At 43.0% G+C, this 19,009-nt stretch overlaps 2 protein-coding genes across 16 annotated transcripts in view; one reads left to right on the forward strand and one right to left on the reverse strand.

Annotated features, from left to right (window-relative positions):
* The window catches only part of CTNNAL1 (catenin alpha like 1), a 127,152-nt gene that overhangs the window by 86,962 nt on the left and 21,181 nt on the right, over positions 1 to 19,009 (forward strand). For both annotated transcript variants that reach the window (XM_073332471.1, XM_073332472.1), the window contains 2 exons: positions 5,014 to 5,164; positions 17,543 to 17,580. In XM_073332471.1, coding sequence (XP_073188572.1) covers positions 5,014 to 5,164; positions 17,543 to 17,580 — 189 coding nt within the window. The remainder of the gene's footprint in view (positions 1 to 5,013; positions 5,165 to 17,542; positions 17,581 to 19,009) is intronic.
* Positions 3,268 to 19,009, reverse strand: part of ABITRAM (actin binding transcription modulator) — a 52,872-nt gene continuing 37,130 nt past the window's right edge. For 13 of the 14 annotated variants that reach the window (XM_073332491.1, XM_073332484.1, XM_073332475.1 and 10 more), the window contains 2 exons: positions 18,036 to 18,068; positions 3,268 to 9,725 (listed from right to left, as the gene is read on the reverse strand). In XM_073332491.1, the coding sequence (XP_073188592.1) occupies positions 9,516 to 9,725; positions 18,036 to 18,068 (243 nt within the window). In that variant the 3' untranslated portion in view covers positions 3,268 to 9,515. Of the gene's footprint in view, positions 9,762 to 18,035; positions 18,069 to 19,009 lie in introns of all 14 variants that reach the window. The other variant, XM_073332489.1, reaches the window with a different exon arrangement.

Genomic DNA, 19,009 nt, shown 5'->3' on the forward strand with positions numbered 1-19,009 from the left:
TTTGTCCCTGCACAATTCCAAGGTGCCTGTCACTTCTTCTCCTTTGTTACTGGAAGATTTTAAGGTGTATCAGTACCTTTTGCAGCATGTGGCTGCTTCCCTGGGTATTCAAGCAGAGTTGCTGCAGAATACCCATAAGCTGTTGGATATCCTGCAGCCATCTGCCCCGGGAGAGTCTCCCTCCTTATTAACAGTGTGCTCTTAGAGCTTGCCAAGTTTCTCTGGAGCTCACCGGCTTCAGTACCACCTACTGCAAAGCACATGGGGAAAAGCTACTTCATACAGGTGCAGGGATTTGAAGGTTTTTACTCATATCCAGCCCCAAATTCCCTGGTCTTAACCATGGTGAATGATAGAACCCAGCAGGGCAGATTTAAGTCACAAGGATAAGGATTCTGAATGGATGGACCGATGGGTAGGAAGATTTACACCTCTTCTTTGCAGATGCACATTGCTAACCAACTGGCATTCCTGTCCAAATACGACTTTGTGAACTGGACGGCTATGTCTTAAGTTTGCGGACCAGCTGCCAAAAGACTTGAGGGAGGAATTTCAGGCATTCATCACCGAAGGCGGCTGTTGGCTAAGACTTTGCTGCAGTCCGCACAGGACATCATGGATACTTCAACCAGAGTTATGGCCTCGACAATGGCCATGAGAGAGACATCCGGGCTGCAGAATTCCGATATTGTTCTCGATATGCAACAGGCACAGAGGATTTGCCCTTCGAAGGCAGAGTGCTTTTTTCAGAAAAGACACTGCACTCCTTCAAGGACTCTCAGGCTATCTTTTGGTCCTTAGGGGTGTATAAAGAGCAGTGCATAGATGCCACTTTGGTGGTTGTCAGCAGCAGCAGTATGGTCTGTAGCCTTTCTCTGAGATGGATGGACTACCCCAGAAAGGGGCGTATGTCTCAGAGGAGGAGGCATTCAGATCCACAGTTTGGCCAGTCAATATGCCTTCCTCTGGCGCCATCCTCTCACCCACAAACACCCATTTTGACTCTAAGGGTAAGATGTATCCTTAGCCTTTGTGGCCTCAACAAGTGTATCAGATACATGAGGTTCCAAATGGTCACTCTATCAACTACCTTCCCTGCATTGTCTCAGAATGACTGGTTTGTTGCTCTGGACCTCCAGAAGCCTACTTTCATGTAGCAGTTTTGCTGAGACACAGAAAATCCTTTCAATTTGTCATAGCAGAGCACCATTTTCAGTATTAGATGCTTCCTTTCAGCTTCTCCTTTGCCCCTTGGGTTTTTACCAACTGTATGGTCGTGGTGATAGCATACCTCAGAAAGAAGGGAATCCACATCTTCCCATATCTGGACGACTGGTTACTGAGGGGCAGGCCAACACTACACTGTGCTTGCTCGACCATCTGGGTCTCATCCCGAACACTGGAAAGTCAACTTTGGCTCCTACTCAGAAAATTGAGTTCATTGGGGCCCTAATAGACTCTCCAAATTCAAGAACATTTTTGCCAACTGACTGTTTTCAGGCAGTTCACCACCTTTGCCTCAGCCTGCAGTATCAGTCTTCCATCACAGTTCAGATATGCCTGCGGGTTTTGGCCACATGGACCACCTGCATGCAGGCAGACAGTTTGCAATGTTGTCTCTTCACCCCTTTCAGTTGTAGTCCAGGACAGTTTACCATCTGATTCTTCCCTCCTTGAACAGATTGGTCTGTATCCATCCACAGGTCCTGGACTCCTTGCAGTAGTGGAAGCTTCCAGAGAATGTTTATCAGGGTGTTCCCTTCGTCTGGCCCTTTTCAACCAGGTCTGTTGTCACCGACACCTCCCTGATGGGCTAGGGAGCACATCTGGGGTTGTTGAAAGTTCAAAGTCTGGTCAGAGCAGGAGTTTTCACTGCACATCAACGTGCTGAGCTTTTGGCCATCTACAATGCATCTCATGCTTTTCTGTACTGTATCAGAGACTCATGGTTCACATACTTACCCGCAATACCACCATGATGTATTATGTGAACAGGCCAGGGGGAGCACACTCCAGGATGCTCTGCCAGTAGGTGATCAGGTTGTGGTAGTTCTCCATCAAGGAGGACCATCTCAGCAAGAATTTTTCCCTGAGTCGCCTGTGGTCTCTGAAGACAAGCATTCTCTGGGTCATCTTCACAGCTTGGGGAATTCCATTGATCAGCCTGGTTGCCACAAGGGACAACAGGAAATGTCATCTGTTCTGCTCTTGATGGGGGCCTTGATCCGAACTCCCTGTCCGACGCTTTCTACCTCAGCTTGCCATCAGTTCTCCTGTATGCTTTTCTCCCAATCATTCCACAGGCCATCCTCAAGCTGAAGGTGGATCAGGCCAATCTCATTATCATTGCCCTGGCATGGCCAAGACAAGTGTTGTATGATCTTCTTGTGCTGTTAATTCAGTTTCCCATACCCCTTCCTCTCCATCCTGAGCTACTCACCCAGGATTATAGTTGCACCATATATCCTGTGCTCAGCTCCCTGTATCTCCTGGCATGGCTTGCTTCGTGGCTAAGTGGGGAGAAAATGCATTGTTCAGAGGCTGTTTAACAGATCCTATTCAACAGTACAAAGCCCTCTACCAGAACGGCCTGTTCAACTAAATGGAAGCGGTTTTCGGTGTGGTCTTTGGCCCATGGAGTTCAGCTGACATTGGTTTCTATTCAGTACATCTTGGAATACTTGCTGTACCTTCAGTTGCTGGGCCTTGCACTTAGTTCGCTGAGAGTATATCTGGCAGCAATAGCACTGTTTCATCCCCCCGATCTGGGAAGATCAGTCTTCTCTAATGCCATGGTAGCAAGATTCTTAAAAGAGCTTCTTCATCTCCATCCTTCGATCTGAGGGCTGGTTCCTCTGTGGGACCTTACATGGTCCAAGTGGCTTTAATGGGACCTCGGTCAAGCACCTGGCATCTTGTCCCGTTCCACTTTTTGTGTCAGAAAACTGCATTCCTGGTAGCCTGAGATGTCCCTATGTTACGGTGAATCATGGTGGCTGCCCCGGGCTCCAAGCTTTGAGAGCTCTGTGCTTTAGTGAGGAAGCAGGCGGGGAGGTGAGGTAGGTATGTAGGTGGGGGGGGAGGGAGGGAGGAGCCCACTACCAACCTCCGCCTATCCCCAGCACCTCCTGCCCACCGGCTGCCCCGCTGATCAGCACCTTCCCCTCCCTCCCAGCGCCTACCGCTGATCAGCTGTTTTGCGGTATCAGGAGGCACTGGCGAGTAGGGGAGAGGAGCGAGGGTGCAGCGCACTCGGGACCTGGGAGGAGAAGAGGTGGGGTGGGGAAGGAGCATAGTGAGGGTGGGAAGAGGCAGTGGGGAGCACCCCCCGGAAGTGAGAAACATCTGTTCTGAGCCCTGTAGCTCCCTAGGGACAGCCCTGCTGGTTGCAATAACATCCAAAAGGAGAGTCTCTGAGTTGCAGACTCTGATGGTAGAACCTCCTTATACACAAGTCTCCAAGGACAAAGTGACTTTATGACCACACCCAAATTTTTTGTCTGAAATGGTTTCTCAATTGCATTTGAAGTAGGAGGTATATTTACCTGTGTTCTTTCCTAAGCCGCATTCATCTCCAGAAGAGCAACATCTCTATACATTAGATGCCAGGCAATATCTAGACTTCTACTTGGACAGGACTAAACCTGTTTGTGTCATATGCAGATCGTATGAAAGGGAAAGCAGTCTCTTTCCACACTGTCTCTAGATGGATGACATCCTGTATCAAGACTGCAGATGAAATAGCTTTGGCAGTGCCTCTTCAGTGGTTGTGAGCTTGTTCTACGAGAGCGCAAGGGATCTCAATAGCATTCCTCAGTGACATTTCAGTATGGGACATTTGCAGGGCTGCTATGTGGTCGTCCATGCACGCATTTATGCACCATTATTGCATTTTCCAGAGTGGATGAAAGTTTTGGTAGGGAGGTCCTGCAATCCTTGTTTAAGTAGACTTTGAGCCCTGCTTCCAGGGATGGGTACTGCTTGTGAGTCACCTAAGTGGAATACATGGCTGCCTATACTTGAAGAAGAAGTGGCTACTAAGTGTAATTGTGGTTCTTGGAGACATGAGGCAGGCGTGTATTCCTCGACTCATTCTCCATCCCCTCTGCATTGGATTCTAGTCTCTTGGCATTCAGTGCAAAGTAATTGAGGAGGGCTGGGGTGGTGCTGCCCAAGCACCGCCCCTCTTCGGGTACTACTATGCAAAATTCTCTGGCTTCGGCGTGCACACACATAAGTGGAATACATGTCTGCATTGCATCTCGAAGAAACACAGTTAAAGTAAGTAACCATTTTTTCCACCTTGTATTTAGTTGGGACACTTTTCCCGGACCTGAAGACGAGCTCTGTGTAAGCTCAAAAGCTTGTCTCTTTCAACAACAGAAATTGGTCCAATAAAAGAGATTACCTCACCCATGTTGTCTCCCTAATATCCTGGGGCCATGATGGCTACAATAACACTATAAAAAAGTTACATAATCTCAATAAACCAAACTAATTTTGATAGAATATAACAAACTAGAGTGGAGGAGTTGAAAATATCATGTACTTGGTTCTAAAAAGCAACCTGTTCCGCAGGTATAGTCCTGCAGACCCTTATACATGAGTAATTCTTACTTATGAACATGGTTCTTGTGACTTCAGTGGGATTATTTGCACATGTAAGGATTATTCAAATTTGTAGCAGTTTGCAGGATATAAAACTAAAATTAGTGAGGTCACGAAATACTTGTATTCTTTTCATTCTCTTTCCTGTTGTCTAATATGCTAGAACTCTTTGTCCATGCTGATTTTTAAAAAACTGCGTATTCACAAATACATATAATACCAGAATGTTCCAGCGAAAGGCCTTAGAAATATACCCCGTCTTCGGTCAACAGATGTAATATTAACTCTTTCTTACTGTTGACATTGTTTCTTGTTTTGTATGTGGAGGCATTTGCAAATTAGCTTGTAACGTTACATGAGAAGATGGGTTTTTAACATTTGTTGCTCTGATTGCATTTTTTTCAGATAATTTCTGCTGCAGAAACACTGACATTACATCCATCTAGTAAGATTGCAAAAGAAAATCTTGATGTATTCTGTGAGGCTTGGGAGTCCCAGCTGAGTGACATGTCCATGTTGTTGAGAGAAATCAGTGATGTGTTTGAGGGAAGAAGAGGTAAGAGTGCTGTTCATCATAACACAAATGCAGCATTCCGGGTATTTTACCTGTTCTACTAAGCTGCGGTCTAGCAAATATGCTCTTTTCTGCAGATGGATTAAAAAATAAACACTTCTTTTTTTAATATGACAACTTGGTATTTTAAGTAATATTACATCAGTTCAGTATATTGGTTTTATAGAAACAATGGATTGGAGTATAATTATCCGATCTGCTAAATAAAATACAGAATACTTGATTTTAAAAACTAAGGCTAAAATCTAGATCCTGTAAAAACATATGCATGTGCTAAACTTCATGCACTCTGACTAGTCCCACGGCTCACAGTACATAAAGTTAAACACTTCGTAAACCTTTGCAGGAATGGAGGCTAAAGGCTGAAGGAGTTATATGGTTTTCATAATCATCTAGTGTCATGACCAGATATGTCACTGAGTGATACTAATCAAAATTCTCATAAATTGTAAACGGAAAGTAAATTGAATTGTAGGACAAGTATCGTTTCATCATAGGGATTTAATATGATTAGTATTAGCATTTCAGTTTTATTTTTGAAGTGTAGTCTTTGAGGTTTTCAAAATTTTTCCATTCTGCTAGGCTTTTCATTGTCCAGTATTCCTGGAAAATAAAATATTTTAATTCTGTACTATCAGCTTGAATTTTATTCACTTCATAATGTAGTGAATGTAGCTATTTGATTTTTGAACTGCTGTCCTTTCTCCTGGATGGAATCTCTGACAACACCACACAATCTTGGGATGTTTTCTCTGGTTGGTAAGTTAACTGGTATTTGTACAACATGTAGAATGCAACCATGGAACTTTCAAGAACAAATTGGTGTTTACTCTCATTTTAGTATCCCCTCTATATGGTATTCTTTTTTCAAAATTTAAGAAAATAGCCTGGTGTTTATTTTTACGTAATTTAAATTTTCTTCAAAAAGTTGGTCTTCCGTGCAGCTTGGCATATCACTTTTGTGCAGTTAAATGCTTGTGTCATTCTTCAGGTTATAATATAGAGGTACAATGTAACATGCCATATATGTAGGCTTGGCAGAATTATGATTATTTTTAAAAATTTTAATGGCAATCGTTGCTGTTTATTTTTAAGCACGTTTAAAACTTTTTATAGGTTTATATTTTCACGCTTGCAGGAAATTATTGTGGGGAGGGGGGATCAGACAATAATTATTTAATGACAGGAGACGTTGAGATTCAAAAAGTTAAAGCTTCAGAAGTGTTAAAACACAAATTGTCAGAGCACGTCAGAATATACAAAGTGAATATCCATACGTCAAACTCTAGCAAGTTCCCTAGCACCATTTTCTTGTATTTTTCTAACTTTGCCGAGCTGTAAATTTCAATCATCATCCATGGAAATATGGTGTGGGGGAGAGGAGACAAAATCCACATTTATTGATAAAAATGTAATCTTTACAAGCCTAAATATCTAGAATCTGTTTTTGTGTTTTAAGAAAAATTACTCAGGGAAATGCAATGATTTGGTTAAAAATTAGACAAACAAAGGGATTTAACACAATTTTTTCATATCGAAGCTATCACTGTATGTTCTGAATCAGGGTAGACAGATTGTCATTACATACAGTACTTCACTGACTAACAATAGGATTCTTTCAAAGATTGTCAAAGTGTCAAACTGGTAAACCTTCGTTTTTGTATTTTGGTGAACTTCTGCTACAGGGAATTCACCTGAAAATTGTTGGCTTTCTTGGTGTGAAGTCACATATTATCCGTGATGTTTTATGAAGTATGAATTAAAATATACTAAAACTATGAACAGGGCTAAATAAGCAGCATGTGGTATAGCATAGTTAGGCATATGAAAACAAAGGGAAACTTGTGTTCATGTTCCACCTGTTCTTTATCTTATTCCGGAACTATTGGATATGAGATCCTGTTTATGGGCCTGATCTTGTAAGAAGACGAGCCCTCAGACGGCTTTCATTACCTCACAGGATCAGTCGCTAAACTGGGACTATTAACTTTCTCTGAGTTAAGGGAATTTATATTTTTGGAATTTCAGCAAGAACTGTGTACGTAGGTTAATTCCAATTGGCAAATGCAGGTCAATTGTGCTCTTGAAAAAACAGCTTTGTTATAATGTGACATCACAAAGAAGACCTGTTCAGATTTATGGTTAGGGTTATAACTGAAGATATCTTTGCATGTCTTGAACAAGTTCCAATGCTTTAGAGACCATTTATCAAGGAAATCAAAATAGTTTGGGATTAGTTATGTCCGAATAACCCAACTTTCTTTCTTTAGTACCAAAATGATTCTGTGTTTTAAATTATGTTGTATCAAATGCTAACTATATTTACTACAAGTTATGTAAAAATAGAAGGTTTTAAGACTGACTGTGCAGTTTGAAATCTATTTAATTCTTACGTATTTAGGAAATAGTTTCATGTTACCTCATTGGGATGGGGGGAAACTTTTTGGGTGTGTGTTTTGTTATATTTTAAATGTTAGAGCAGAACAGTACTGTTTTGCAGCAAAGTATTTACTCATCACCCACAAAAATTGAATATGGGTTTTGAAGTAGGTTAGAGCAGTGCTACTCAAAGTGGTGGTTCGCAGACTGGTGCCAGTTTGCGAGCCATCGGCGGCCAGTCTGCGCGCACATTGGGAAAAAAAAAATTGCCGATCCCCCACATCAGATAGCTTGAGAAGCACTGGGTTAGAGGACAATCCTAGTGTGTCCTGTTAGCAACAGTTACTTTTCCTATAGTCTTCCATAGACAGTGGCCACAAGCTATATGGGTTCTGTATAGCTGTACTGTTAATATGCACCATGACAGTTGGGGCCAAACTGTGGTTGCTGCCCTAGACATTCTGAAGAGGAGACTGTGCTGTCTCCCTGTTTCTTAGCGTACCTGTGCATAAGGCAGCGCGTTATATGATTGCCAGACTTGGAAGTTGGGGGGAGGAGGTGGATAGCACTTGCCAGCAATCAAAGAAACCTCGTACCATGTATCAGCAGGGATGCAGTAGATGCTGGCTATTCCCGTTCTACAGGTGCAGCCAGGGACATATGTCTACATGTTTATAGCACCCAAAAAGCATTATGTTAGGCATGTCTTCAGGCAGTGCCACTTGAGCAGTGTGCCTGCTTCTCCTTCCTACCATGGCTCAGCCTGCTGAGGGACACAACTGAGCCTTTTGACTCTAATTGGCTATTATAAAGGGGGGGCCTACCTTTTTTAAAAGGACCCTGATAGAAAAATAAAATGGGGGTGAACTCCTCTTTGTATTCTCTATTATGTTTCACTTAATTCTCCATTATGTTTCACTTAAGTATTATCATAAGCCACAAATCAAATTAAGTACTTACGATAGTACCTCCATGGACTTCCAAATGTGGCTTGCCTTAGTGGCAATGGCTACCAGCAATAACCGTAAAAATCACTTTACCAGTTTCAGCATTACATTGTTTTCTAGAAACAAGTTGATAATAGGTGAAGGATGAGGCTAAATATTTAATCATCACGTTGTCATGAGATGACAGAATTTGTGGATGCTTTCATCGAGTAATAATCTCATCACATTCCGTCACAGTGTAGGGCTTGATAACATATTAGCATCTGATCTTGTTTCCCATTGTAAATTATACTACTTATTGTAAAACTGAGATTGGTAAAGTCATCTTTATTTTACTTAGTACAAATGTGAGAAATATTTTGCTCTTATGAGGAGTATGATTGAGTCCGTATAATAGAAGATAAAAATGTAGGAAGATGGTGCCTTTTCTCCTTAATTCTGAAATTCAGAGTTTTTAAAATGTAATTTTGTATTGTCCCTCTGAAACATTTGGATTTGATATGGAGAGTATGGTAGAACTATTATTTAAAAGCCTGAGAGAAAGAAACCTTTTGCTGTTGACAAACACTGAAGAGCAACCAAATGTTCTTGGCACATCTAATAAAGTAAGCATTTTCTGTGTTGTTTCAAAGTGTGGTTGTCTCATCTGTTGATTGGATAAGCAGGTATGCAATTGATTTTACATCAGTGTTTATTAAAAGTATTAGCAAGCTATGCACTTGGCAAACTAAGATTTGATAATTGACATAGAATAAATAGAAAGCCTTCAATAAAAGGAGCCAAATTCACCCTGGAGGTAGGAAGATGCAACTCCATTTATTTCAGTGGAGTTATTCCAGATTACACCTAGGTTAAATTTGGCTAATTGTTTTTATGATAAACAGGCTTTTACAGGGCTGCAAGGGAACTGAGCCTATACCTCATGAGAGAATTACTGCATTGGTCTGCAGGACTGTCCCTACCAAACAGTTGTTTCCTGAGTAAGGGAGAGTTGAGTTCAGTCTGCCCTAGAACAGAGTGCCTGATCCAACCACTGCAGTTAGTAGATGTTTCTCATTGAGGGAAAGGGAGCAAGTGAGCAAAGCATTTTCCCCTTCTTCAATCTCTCTCTGCTCTGTGGTGTGTGAAGAAGAATCCTCTGACAGCTCCCCATGCCTTGAGAAGTGGTAAAAGAATACCTTCCCCTGTAGTGGTCCTCCCCCTCTGTCCTCTTGTCTCTAGGTGATATGAGAGAGTTGATTAGATGTTAGGATCTGTGGGGGAGAAGAGTGGTGAATGCAAACAAAGGTGTAGTAGTTTTGGAAGGGACAGAGACTGAAGGAGCAGGGAGAAAACTGAGGAGTAGTATTGAGATGGCATGTGATGGGAAAAGAGGATGACACAAGGACAAGGTGAAAAGAAAGACTGGAAGAAACTGAGGGGAAAATGATAGAAGTATTAGAAGGTGGAACAGTAACAAGGAAGATGGAAGGAAAAAGGAGAGGTGAAATGATTAAATATTGAAAAAGAGAGGGAAAAAATACATCAGTAGATAGAGAATGGAGTAAAGGAAGGTAAAGAGAAAGAAGAACCAAGGTATGGCGCATATTCTTTTTGATGATTGTATTGACAGCTGGATCCCAAAATGATTAAATGTAAATATAAAATATTTTGTGTGTACGCATAACTCATATTATAGATCTAAAATCCATGAATAAATTGATGTGGATGATCTCCTTCTCAAGGATGACTTATCTTGGGCTTGAATAATTTTGCCTTTGGAAGACATGATCTTGTATCTAGTGACTTAAAAAGATTTTTCTGAGAATAATGTTACCTGCACTTACCTTTGCAACAAAATGCACACAGAATTCTCACTCATAAGTCTTTCACTTCCACCACAAGACAGGCTGGGAACTTCTAGCTCTTAGCATTTTGCCCCTCTCAGGCACTGGTAGTTGAGCGCCTCACTTTTGTGCCTTTTTCAACTACCAATGCCCTTCTAGAGTCTTCATGCCGGTTTTTTTAGTACAGTCAGCAAAGACACTCCTCACTTGAGTTGTATGTTGGTTTTGTTTCTTCTCTTCTGATTGCTGCTGTTTCCCTTACTTTTGTTTACACTCTTTTTCTACTCAGTTCCTTTGTTGATGGTTGTGTGTATGTATGTGCATGCGCATGCAAAAGCTTCCATTTTCGTTTGGGTCTCTGTGCACTTGTGGCTATGCTGCGACAGTCTCGATGTGCCCATTTTCCTCTGACAGCAAAAGTTTTCAGCTTTTCACTTGGAAATTGCATGCATAGCACCAAGGAGACCTCAGTATTTGACACTTTTGAACTGGGATTCTTGGTGCTACTTAGCTTCTTTGATGGTTTTCTTTCTTGTTGCTTTGTACCTGCTTTCGCTATAGTACTGAGACCCCTTAATCAGACAGCTTGACACACCTGAGATGTCATCCAGAACATTTGCTAATTTATAACACTCTTCAGTGCAAAGATTGGTCCACTTGGACAGACGTTGGGGCAATGGAAACACCTGAATGATTTTCTCTGTTCTTTTGATCTGTTTAGGTAGACAGTTAGTGCCCTGATGCCCGCTTCACCTCTAGTGTGGGTATCTTGGCTTCTTCTTGATGGAAGTATGGTCCTGGAAAGAATGCTGGCCGACTTGTAGTGCGATTACCGTGTTAATCAGCCACCACTTTTGGAAGGAATTTTGGTTGTAGGTGAAGGACCACTTTGTCATATATTGAAGATTGTAATAGGAGGGTCAGCCATAAGACCCTGGAACTTGTTTACCTTTTTCATGTTGTTAAGGCAATAAGCTGTGGATCCAAAAAGGGGTTTCATTACCCCAGTAAGCACTAAGTTTAAGTGCCAGGTGGTATTTGTCTTTCACCAGAGCATTCTCTATTCACTTATAGTCCATTAATAAAACATTTATCTACAAGATACCAAGCATGCTCTTGTTTTCTGCTTCTGGATTGTGAGCTCAAATGGCTGTAAGGTGCACCTTTTATAGAGGATATGGATGGTCTCATGGATGAGAGGTATAATAAGTACTCTGAAATTGAGACAGGGGCTGTGGTTGGAGAGAGATTTTTGTCCACAGTTATTCACATAAATAGAGATGTTTTTAACAGATGAAAGTAGATGGTGTTCTGTGATTTAGCAAGATCTCTTAAATTTGACCTGAGCAATTAAGTTTTTGTAGCAGTTAGAGACCAACAAAGACTGTCTTGAAGATTTTGGCTGAGCTGGTCCACCAGGATGTTTCCATGCCAGATGAACTATGGGATGTATCTGATGGTTTAGGCACCAGTTCTACACAGTATAATGTCCTTTTGCAGAGCTACCTGGACTTGAGGGACCATCTGACTGCCTGAAGCTTTCAGATTGTGTATTTTATCCTCCTGGGTATTCCAGTATCTGTGGTTCAGTGAGCAGTCCAGGTTTGAGCATCTGAGACAACTGATCATTGTTAGTGGAGGTCACATTCTTCCGGATGTTGCTCCATTGATTCTCCCAGTGGAAAGAGTTGACACCTTTTGTGGTATCCTCAGCAAAAGAGATACGTTATCTACATTGGGGATGTATTATTGCACTAACCTATGCTTCAGAGCCTCATTCTTAGTCAAGCATAAGGAGTTGCATAAATGCTTTAAGTCTTGAGGCCTATCAGTCTATGGAAGAACACCACTGGTTGACATGTTACCTGTCAGTGTTTCTAGCCTTACATATTTTGAAGTACCTCTGTCCTCTGGTAAGAGTGCCTGCCTTGTATCAAATCCAGAACTATCCGAGTGAAGATGATTCTTTGAGCTAGGGTAATGCAGGATTTTTTTTCCCCTCAGTTAATCTCTTGGCCCAACTTTTTAAATAAATAGCAAGTTGTTCTCATGAAATGTTAGAGCTTATTAGGATTGGACTTTGACCAGCCAGTCATCTAGCTGTGGGTATACATTGATGCCACGACAAGGCCACCTGAGAAGGCAAGGCATATGTGTCCTTTTTGTTACTTTATACCCCATGGCCAGAGCTATGTCTTAATAACCACACATGATGTAAGCAGTCTGTTTCATTTACCATGTGTCACAAGTTGCAGTGGGGGAGGTTTAGATTGGATATTAGGAAAAACTTTTTCACTGAGAGGGTGGTGAAACACTGGAATGCGTTACCTGGGGAGGTGGTAGAATCTCCTTCCTTAGAGGTTTTTAAGGTCAGGCTTGACAAAGCCCTGGCTGGGATGATTTAACTGGGAATTGGTCCTGCTTCGAGCAGGGGGTTGGACTAGATGACCTTCTGGGGTCCCTTCCAACCCTGATATTCTATGATTCTATGAAAACTTAACTTACAAAATCAGTTTTGTCTCTTGCTCTTCTCTTAAGTTTCTTCTTTGAGTGCTTGCACATAACCATTCCATTGTAGATGTGTGTGCTCACCCCATGCACCAGTGCCAGAAGATTTTTCCCTTAGCGGTATCCGTAGGGGTTTGGCTCTGGCGCCTTCTGGAGTGGCACGCTTGTAGGCACCAGTATAAGGGGCACTGCCAGTTCCCCCTCCCTCACTCCCTTCTTACCACCAGTGATGGTGCTGGAACATCTCCTTGCCTTGGCAAGCTTTTCTGTTTCAACTCCGCTTAGTAGCGAATTCGTTGGGTATAGTTTTAAAGTTGTATAGTTCCCTTAGTGTTAAGTTAGAATTAGTTAGTCCCATACAGGACTTAGCCTAGAGATGGGGCATGCCCTGGTCCCCAGGCTTCAAGCCTTGTGACTGCTGCAAAAAACCTGTGCCAGTCAGTGATCCCCATAGAAGCTGCCTGACGTGTTTAGGGGAAATCCACATGAACAACAAGTGTCACATTTGCAAGAGCTTCAGGCTGCAGACCAAAAAGGTGCAGGACATTGGTCTTAGAGCACTCCTTATGGAGCTGGCCCTTGCACTGGCCTCTGAGCCGATGAGATCAGACTCTGCTCCAAGCACCATGGCCTCAGTGCAGAGCATGCCACCAGCAGCGGTGCTGATCCCCATCCCTGGTACAAGCTAAAAAGCAAAGAAAGGCCAGGAGAGGGCATTCTCCTACATCCCATAAAGGGAAGTAGAGAGTGAGAGGAGAGCAAAGACCCACGTGGGGCAGCTCTTCCGCTTCAGATGTTAGCCAGGCTCCAGCTCCCATGGAGCTGTCGAGCCCACTTTCAGACCCACCCAACACCCTGGGAACTGGCAGAGGCACTTGGCACCTGATGGTGCCATCCATGTTGGAGGCCTTTCAGGCCACTAAGGACATCCTATGTCTTTCGGTGCTGCCCACGTCAGCTAGTAAGGTACCCCGTTTGAGAGATAAACCTGCCCTGGAACCCTTCCAGCGGTCTCCCATCAGTGCGGCACCACTTCCCGCTGCAGGGTGTGCCCACCAGCCCGCAGATGCAGGTTGGTTTACCTGCCAGAGTTCCCCGCGTTGGTCTCTGGACTCTAGGCAAGGTTCCCTGGGGTCCCGGCATCAATTACTGGCAGTCTGGCGCAGACCTGCGGAGGCACGTCACCAGTCGCCAGAGCCCAGTGCCGGGAACGCCCGAGTCGGTCTCCCAGTCCTTGGCACCGCTCCAGAGGATCGAGGTGCTGGTCCCTGGAGCCCTGTCACCGGTCTCCAGATTGCCGGTACAGATCACTACGAGCACATCGCAGTCTCCAAGACGTCTATCCTCTTGCTCCCGCTCTCTGCGGAGCGGCACCATTCTCAAAGCGTGAGGCATCGATCACCATGGTACCATCACCAATCTGCCAAACGCCGACACTAGTCACCGGAGTCATGGCACTGAGAGCCTTCGTGTCTATACATATGTCTCTCCCTCCTCTGGGTCTGACAGTGAGGAGGAAGACCTGCCTGCAGGCCAAGGTCACCCACTGGGGACATCGGCATTCCCTTCTACACCTTCCCCTCCTACACCAGTACCGCATAACCCCAGGGCCAGTGGCCGGCCCTCTGGTTTCCCCATCCATTGCAAAAGCATTGATTGGTCTTAGGGGCATCCGAAAGACAGTCGGCGACAGTCTCCAACCCACCCCATGAGTTGAATGTGGAGTTGAAGCAAGCTCCCCAGGGACAGCCAGCCTCGGCTGAAGCTCCCCTGACAGAAGTGGTGGAGTTGGCAGACCTACCTGTACCTGCCGCCTCCTCATCTTCGCCCAATGAGGTGATAGCAGGACCTTCCCCCAGGGTGATGCAAGGGCCCACCAAGACCTTTTGAAGAGGGTGGCAGCGAACCTGGGGAACTTGAGCCTGCTTTGTTCTGGGAAAGAGATTTAGGAGGAAAACCCTCAGATGTTTGTGGGCCCTTCATAACTGATGGAAATGGAAGGGGAGTAAAGCAATGATACTGTGAACATACTTATCCTGTGTTCCAGCAGACCTTTGGATCCACTGGTCAGATCCATATTCGTTGAATCTGTCTTGCTTCCAGTTTCAGATGCCAGTGGCCATTTTAGATGCGTTGTCTTAACCCCTAGAAATGTGCTGGGAGCCAGAGAGGCTCTCATTGGTCATGCACAGAACCTGTGGAGCTGAGAGCCTCTGAACTTTAGAGCTTTGCTGCCAAGGCAATAAGACTACTTGGAGGCATTCTCTGCCTCTTTCCTTGCCCTCAAGATGCAGGTCTTACATATGAAATCACATGAGGAGGACCACGCCTTTTCCAGAGAGTTGCATATGAGACTCGAAAAACTGCTGGGCAAGAGGTGTAACCTGTAGAGTCTGATCTCTTTTATTGGCAGGTGCACAAAAAAGCATCTTAGGGGGCTCAAATACTAGCTAAGTGTTTTCTCTCTAAAACTTCCTAAAATTACTAAAACAAATCCTAAGTGTTTACAAATGCAAAAAGAGATTTATTTATTTTTTTTAGCTAGGTCTGGTGAAAGACCAGACATGCTTTCCAGATCTGTACTCTACTGCAGTTGGAAGGAATTGAGACAGTTGTATTGCCATTTCCCCATTTTTTATACTTTGCCACCCTTATGGCTTCCAACATTCAAAAGACATGTGGGCTACCCCAACGGGCACTGTTTCTACAAGGTTCCACTAGTCTGCTGAGTCATGGGCGCATCTCCTAATAGATGAAATGTACAGTGACCTCTTGGATTGATTGGAGTTTCAGGGTCAAAGTAATTTGGGAACCCTCTCACAAGGTCTTCTAATGTTTCTTACCTTCACAAAATTATTTTTAACCAGAACTATGGCAAGTTTTGACATTTCTCCTGTTGTTGTCTTTGTTCTTTTCATCTCAGTCTCCATGTTTTTGGGCCACCTCTTAGTACTTGCACTTCAAGTGAGCAGACCTCTTTACTTTCTTGAAATGGATTCAAATTTTTATCTTCCCCTGAAGACACAGACCTTTTCAGGACACATAATGCCATGTGTAGTGCAGAGGATCAGTATTTGAGGTGTCCTGTGAATATTTCTCTTCTCCCATTGTACCTCTGTGAGCCAGGATGACATGGATGTATATTATTGTAGCCATATACCCATCGAGCTGAAGAAGTTTGTGCTGTCAGGGAGTAACTTATTCGTCACCGCTTCTAGTTAAACAAGAGATGCATCACAGCTCTTCTATCTTAGGATCGAGAAAAAATCCAAGTTTAGTGGAATTTTGAAAGATATGTAGGTCTGCAATAGCTGAAGTTGCTATGCAAGGTTGTCAGCACATGGTACAGTCCCACTTTTGTGACATGTTTATCCTTGGGAAAGCTCTTTAGCTCACTTGGATGTACTTCAAATGTATTTTCATTTTTTTTCTCTCCCTCTGACTCTCGTGTTCAGTTGTACTCAGAATGACTAAGGCACCTGACTTCTCAGGAAATAAAAGAAATAGTTCCAATAAAAAAATTCTAAAATTCTCTTAAACACACATCTAAAATAGTTTTTTCTACAAAATATGTGGCATACACTGCAGTAATGTATATCTGTATATCATAAAGTTTTTATTGGCACTTACTTGGGTCAACCCTGCATAACTCACAGGGGGCTTCACTGCTGCTGTGTGATGCAGCCATTCCAGACTCATGCCAGTAAAACATATCACAATACCATGTGTTCTGCATATGCCATATTTTAAGTGTGCCTGTGCACCCATGTTCATTACTTATTTTTATATTAAGATTTCAGTTTCTTGATTGTCTTTTTATTATTTCCAGGAGTGGGTAACCTGTGATGATGGTTCCTTTTAAAGAAAGGAATTAGTTACTCATAATTCTTTGTAGATATCATCTTGCAGGATTCCCACTCATGTATCCACCTCACTTTGGGGTTCTGTTTTTGAGGCAAGGTGGTGTTTTTATTTTCCATTCTTTTGCTGTCCATAGGTGCCGACTTCTGCTGGCACTGGTGGGTGCTGGACCCATCCCTGCACCACCCCTATTCCAACCCCTTCCCCAAATCCCTGACCTGCCCCTGCCTCTTCGCCTCCTTCTCCCCCCTCCCGCCTTCCCAGAGCTTGTTACGCCGTGAAACAGCTGTTTTGCGGTGGCAAGCACTGGGAGGTAGGGAGAAGTGGGAACATGGTGCGCTCAGGGGAGGAGGAGGTGGTGAGGTGTGGCAGGGAGGGGAGCTTGGCTGCCGGTGGGTGCAGAGCACCCACTAATTTTTCCCTGTGGGTGCTCCAGCCCCGGAGCACCCACGTAGTCAGTCTATATGCCTGTCTTCTCCTTGGGTGGAGTGGGGATGCTGTTGGTTTTTGGTTTTGTTTTCTTTCAAGTAGTTCTGATTCCCATGCATTTCAGAATTGACTGGAAGGGTCCGGAGGCACTAGAAGTCAGAATGGAGTGAAAGGGGAGGGGCTTATGCTCAGCTATTGGTGACTGAGGGTTAAAAATCTAAACAGTAGGGGAGTTCCCAGCTTGTCTGTCTCTGGAAGCACAAGGTAAAGAGTGGAAATTCTGAGTGAACTTCAGAAAGGATTACAGATAAGTACGTTTCTTTTATAATTTAAAGTGAAGGAAGGGTGAAACTAGAAGTATTATAGTATTCATTAAAATCTGCATACAAATATTCTTATGTTCTTCATAGGAGAGAAGCGTGCCTACCTATCACTTCCCAGGCCAGGGGTAAGTTTTGTGGGTTGTTACTTTTTTTGTTGTTGTACATCTGTTGATAACTGATTGACCCCCACAACTTGCATATTGCTCACGTATTAACTGCTTTGTAAAGATACAGACAATAAAACCTTGTTAATGCACACCTTGATTGTATGGCCCTTTGTGAGTTACTGAATTAGTTATTAAATGAGTATACATTTTAAAAAGCCAGGGTAATCCATCATAAAATTCGTTTTTGTTATTTACTTTACAATTCTAGCTTAATTTTAATTATAGTTTGAAATGTACAGAATATCTGACTTTATTTTTACAAGATGTACCATAGTACATTGATTATTACAGTATCATGACTGCACTGTAATATATTGTAAAAATAAGTTTTGTGACCTGACACTTCCCTGCACTATTGTCCGAGTTAGTAACTCCTTTTTTATTGAAGGAAAAATTGACTTGTTTGTACATACTAGGAGGTGTCCATGGGAACGAGGCTCTACTGTCTGTAAATAAAAAAAAAAATTTCATTCAGACTTTGTCATCATTTTTTTATGTGATAAATCAGTTTATTACTATGCTGCACAAAAGGTCAACAGATCAAGCTAGAGTATATAATACACTGTTTCTGAAAATATCCATCTCCTGGTAAACCATCTAGTAAGTCCTGTTAGTATTACTTGTAATATAGTCATAAAAAGAACACAATAACATATTAGTCCTCTCATGGGGGAAGGGAAATGATAATATTCTCTCCAACTTTTTCTCTTGCCCTGATCCCTTTTCTAAACCTGTAGCATTGAGGAGTTGGTGGTATGGTATAATCACCTGTTCTTCTTTGAACAGTCTTTGAATCAGTCTTCTTTGAATGCTTCTGCAGCAGTTTCAGAAGCAATACTTTAACTGTTACTTTACCCTTAATGAAGAAATAAAATACCTTAAAGATAAAATTCATTCATTCTTGAGCCTACTTAAGGGGTTACTTAGGATTTAAGTGGTGCTGCGCTGGGCCTTTTGCAAAGGGGTGAATGTCACCTTCTGGAAGTAGATAAGTTGGTTGAGGAGAGATGACTACAATTTTTTTGGTTAACTGCTTTAGTGACTACTGACATATAGTTTGTCCCCAGAAGAACCATCTATGTAGGCTTTGGTTTGGGGATATAAATCATACTGCTCTGCTGTCTTTGAAAGCTCTTAGAATCACTGAATAATAGAATATCAGAGTTGGAAGGGACCTCAGGAGGTCATCTAGTCCAACCCCCTGCTCAAAGCAGGCACAGTCCCCAATTTTTTTTGTCCCAGATCCCTAAATGGCCCCCTTAAGGATTGAACTCACAACCCTGGGTTTAGCAGGCCAATGCTCAAACCACTGAGCTATCCCTGGCATTAAAGAACAGAGCATTGCAGAAGGGTAAAAGAGTTGAGAGGTCACAAAAGAGTAAGGAGG

This window comes from Lepidochelys kempii, chromosome 2, assembly GCF_965140265.1.
Source record: "Lepidochelys kempii isolate rLepKem1 chromosome 2, rLepKem1.hap2, whole genome shotgun sequence".
Lineage (NCBI taxonomy): Eukaryota > Metazoa > Chordata > Testudines > Cheloniidae > Lepidochelys > Lepidochelys kempii.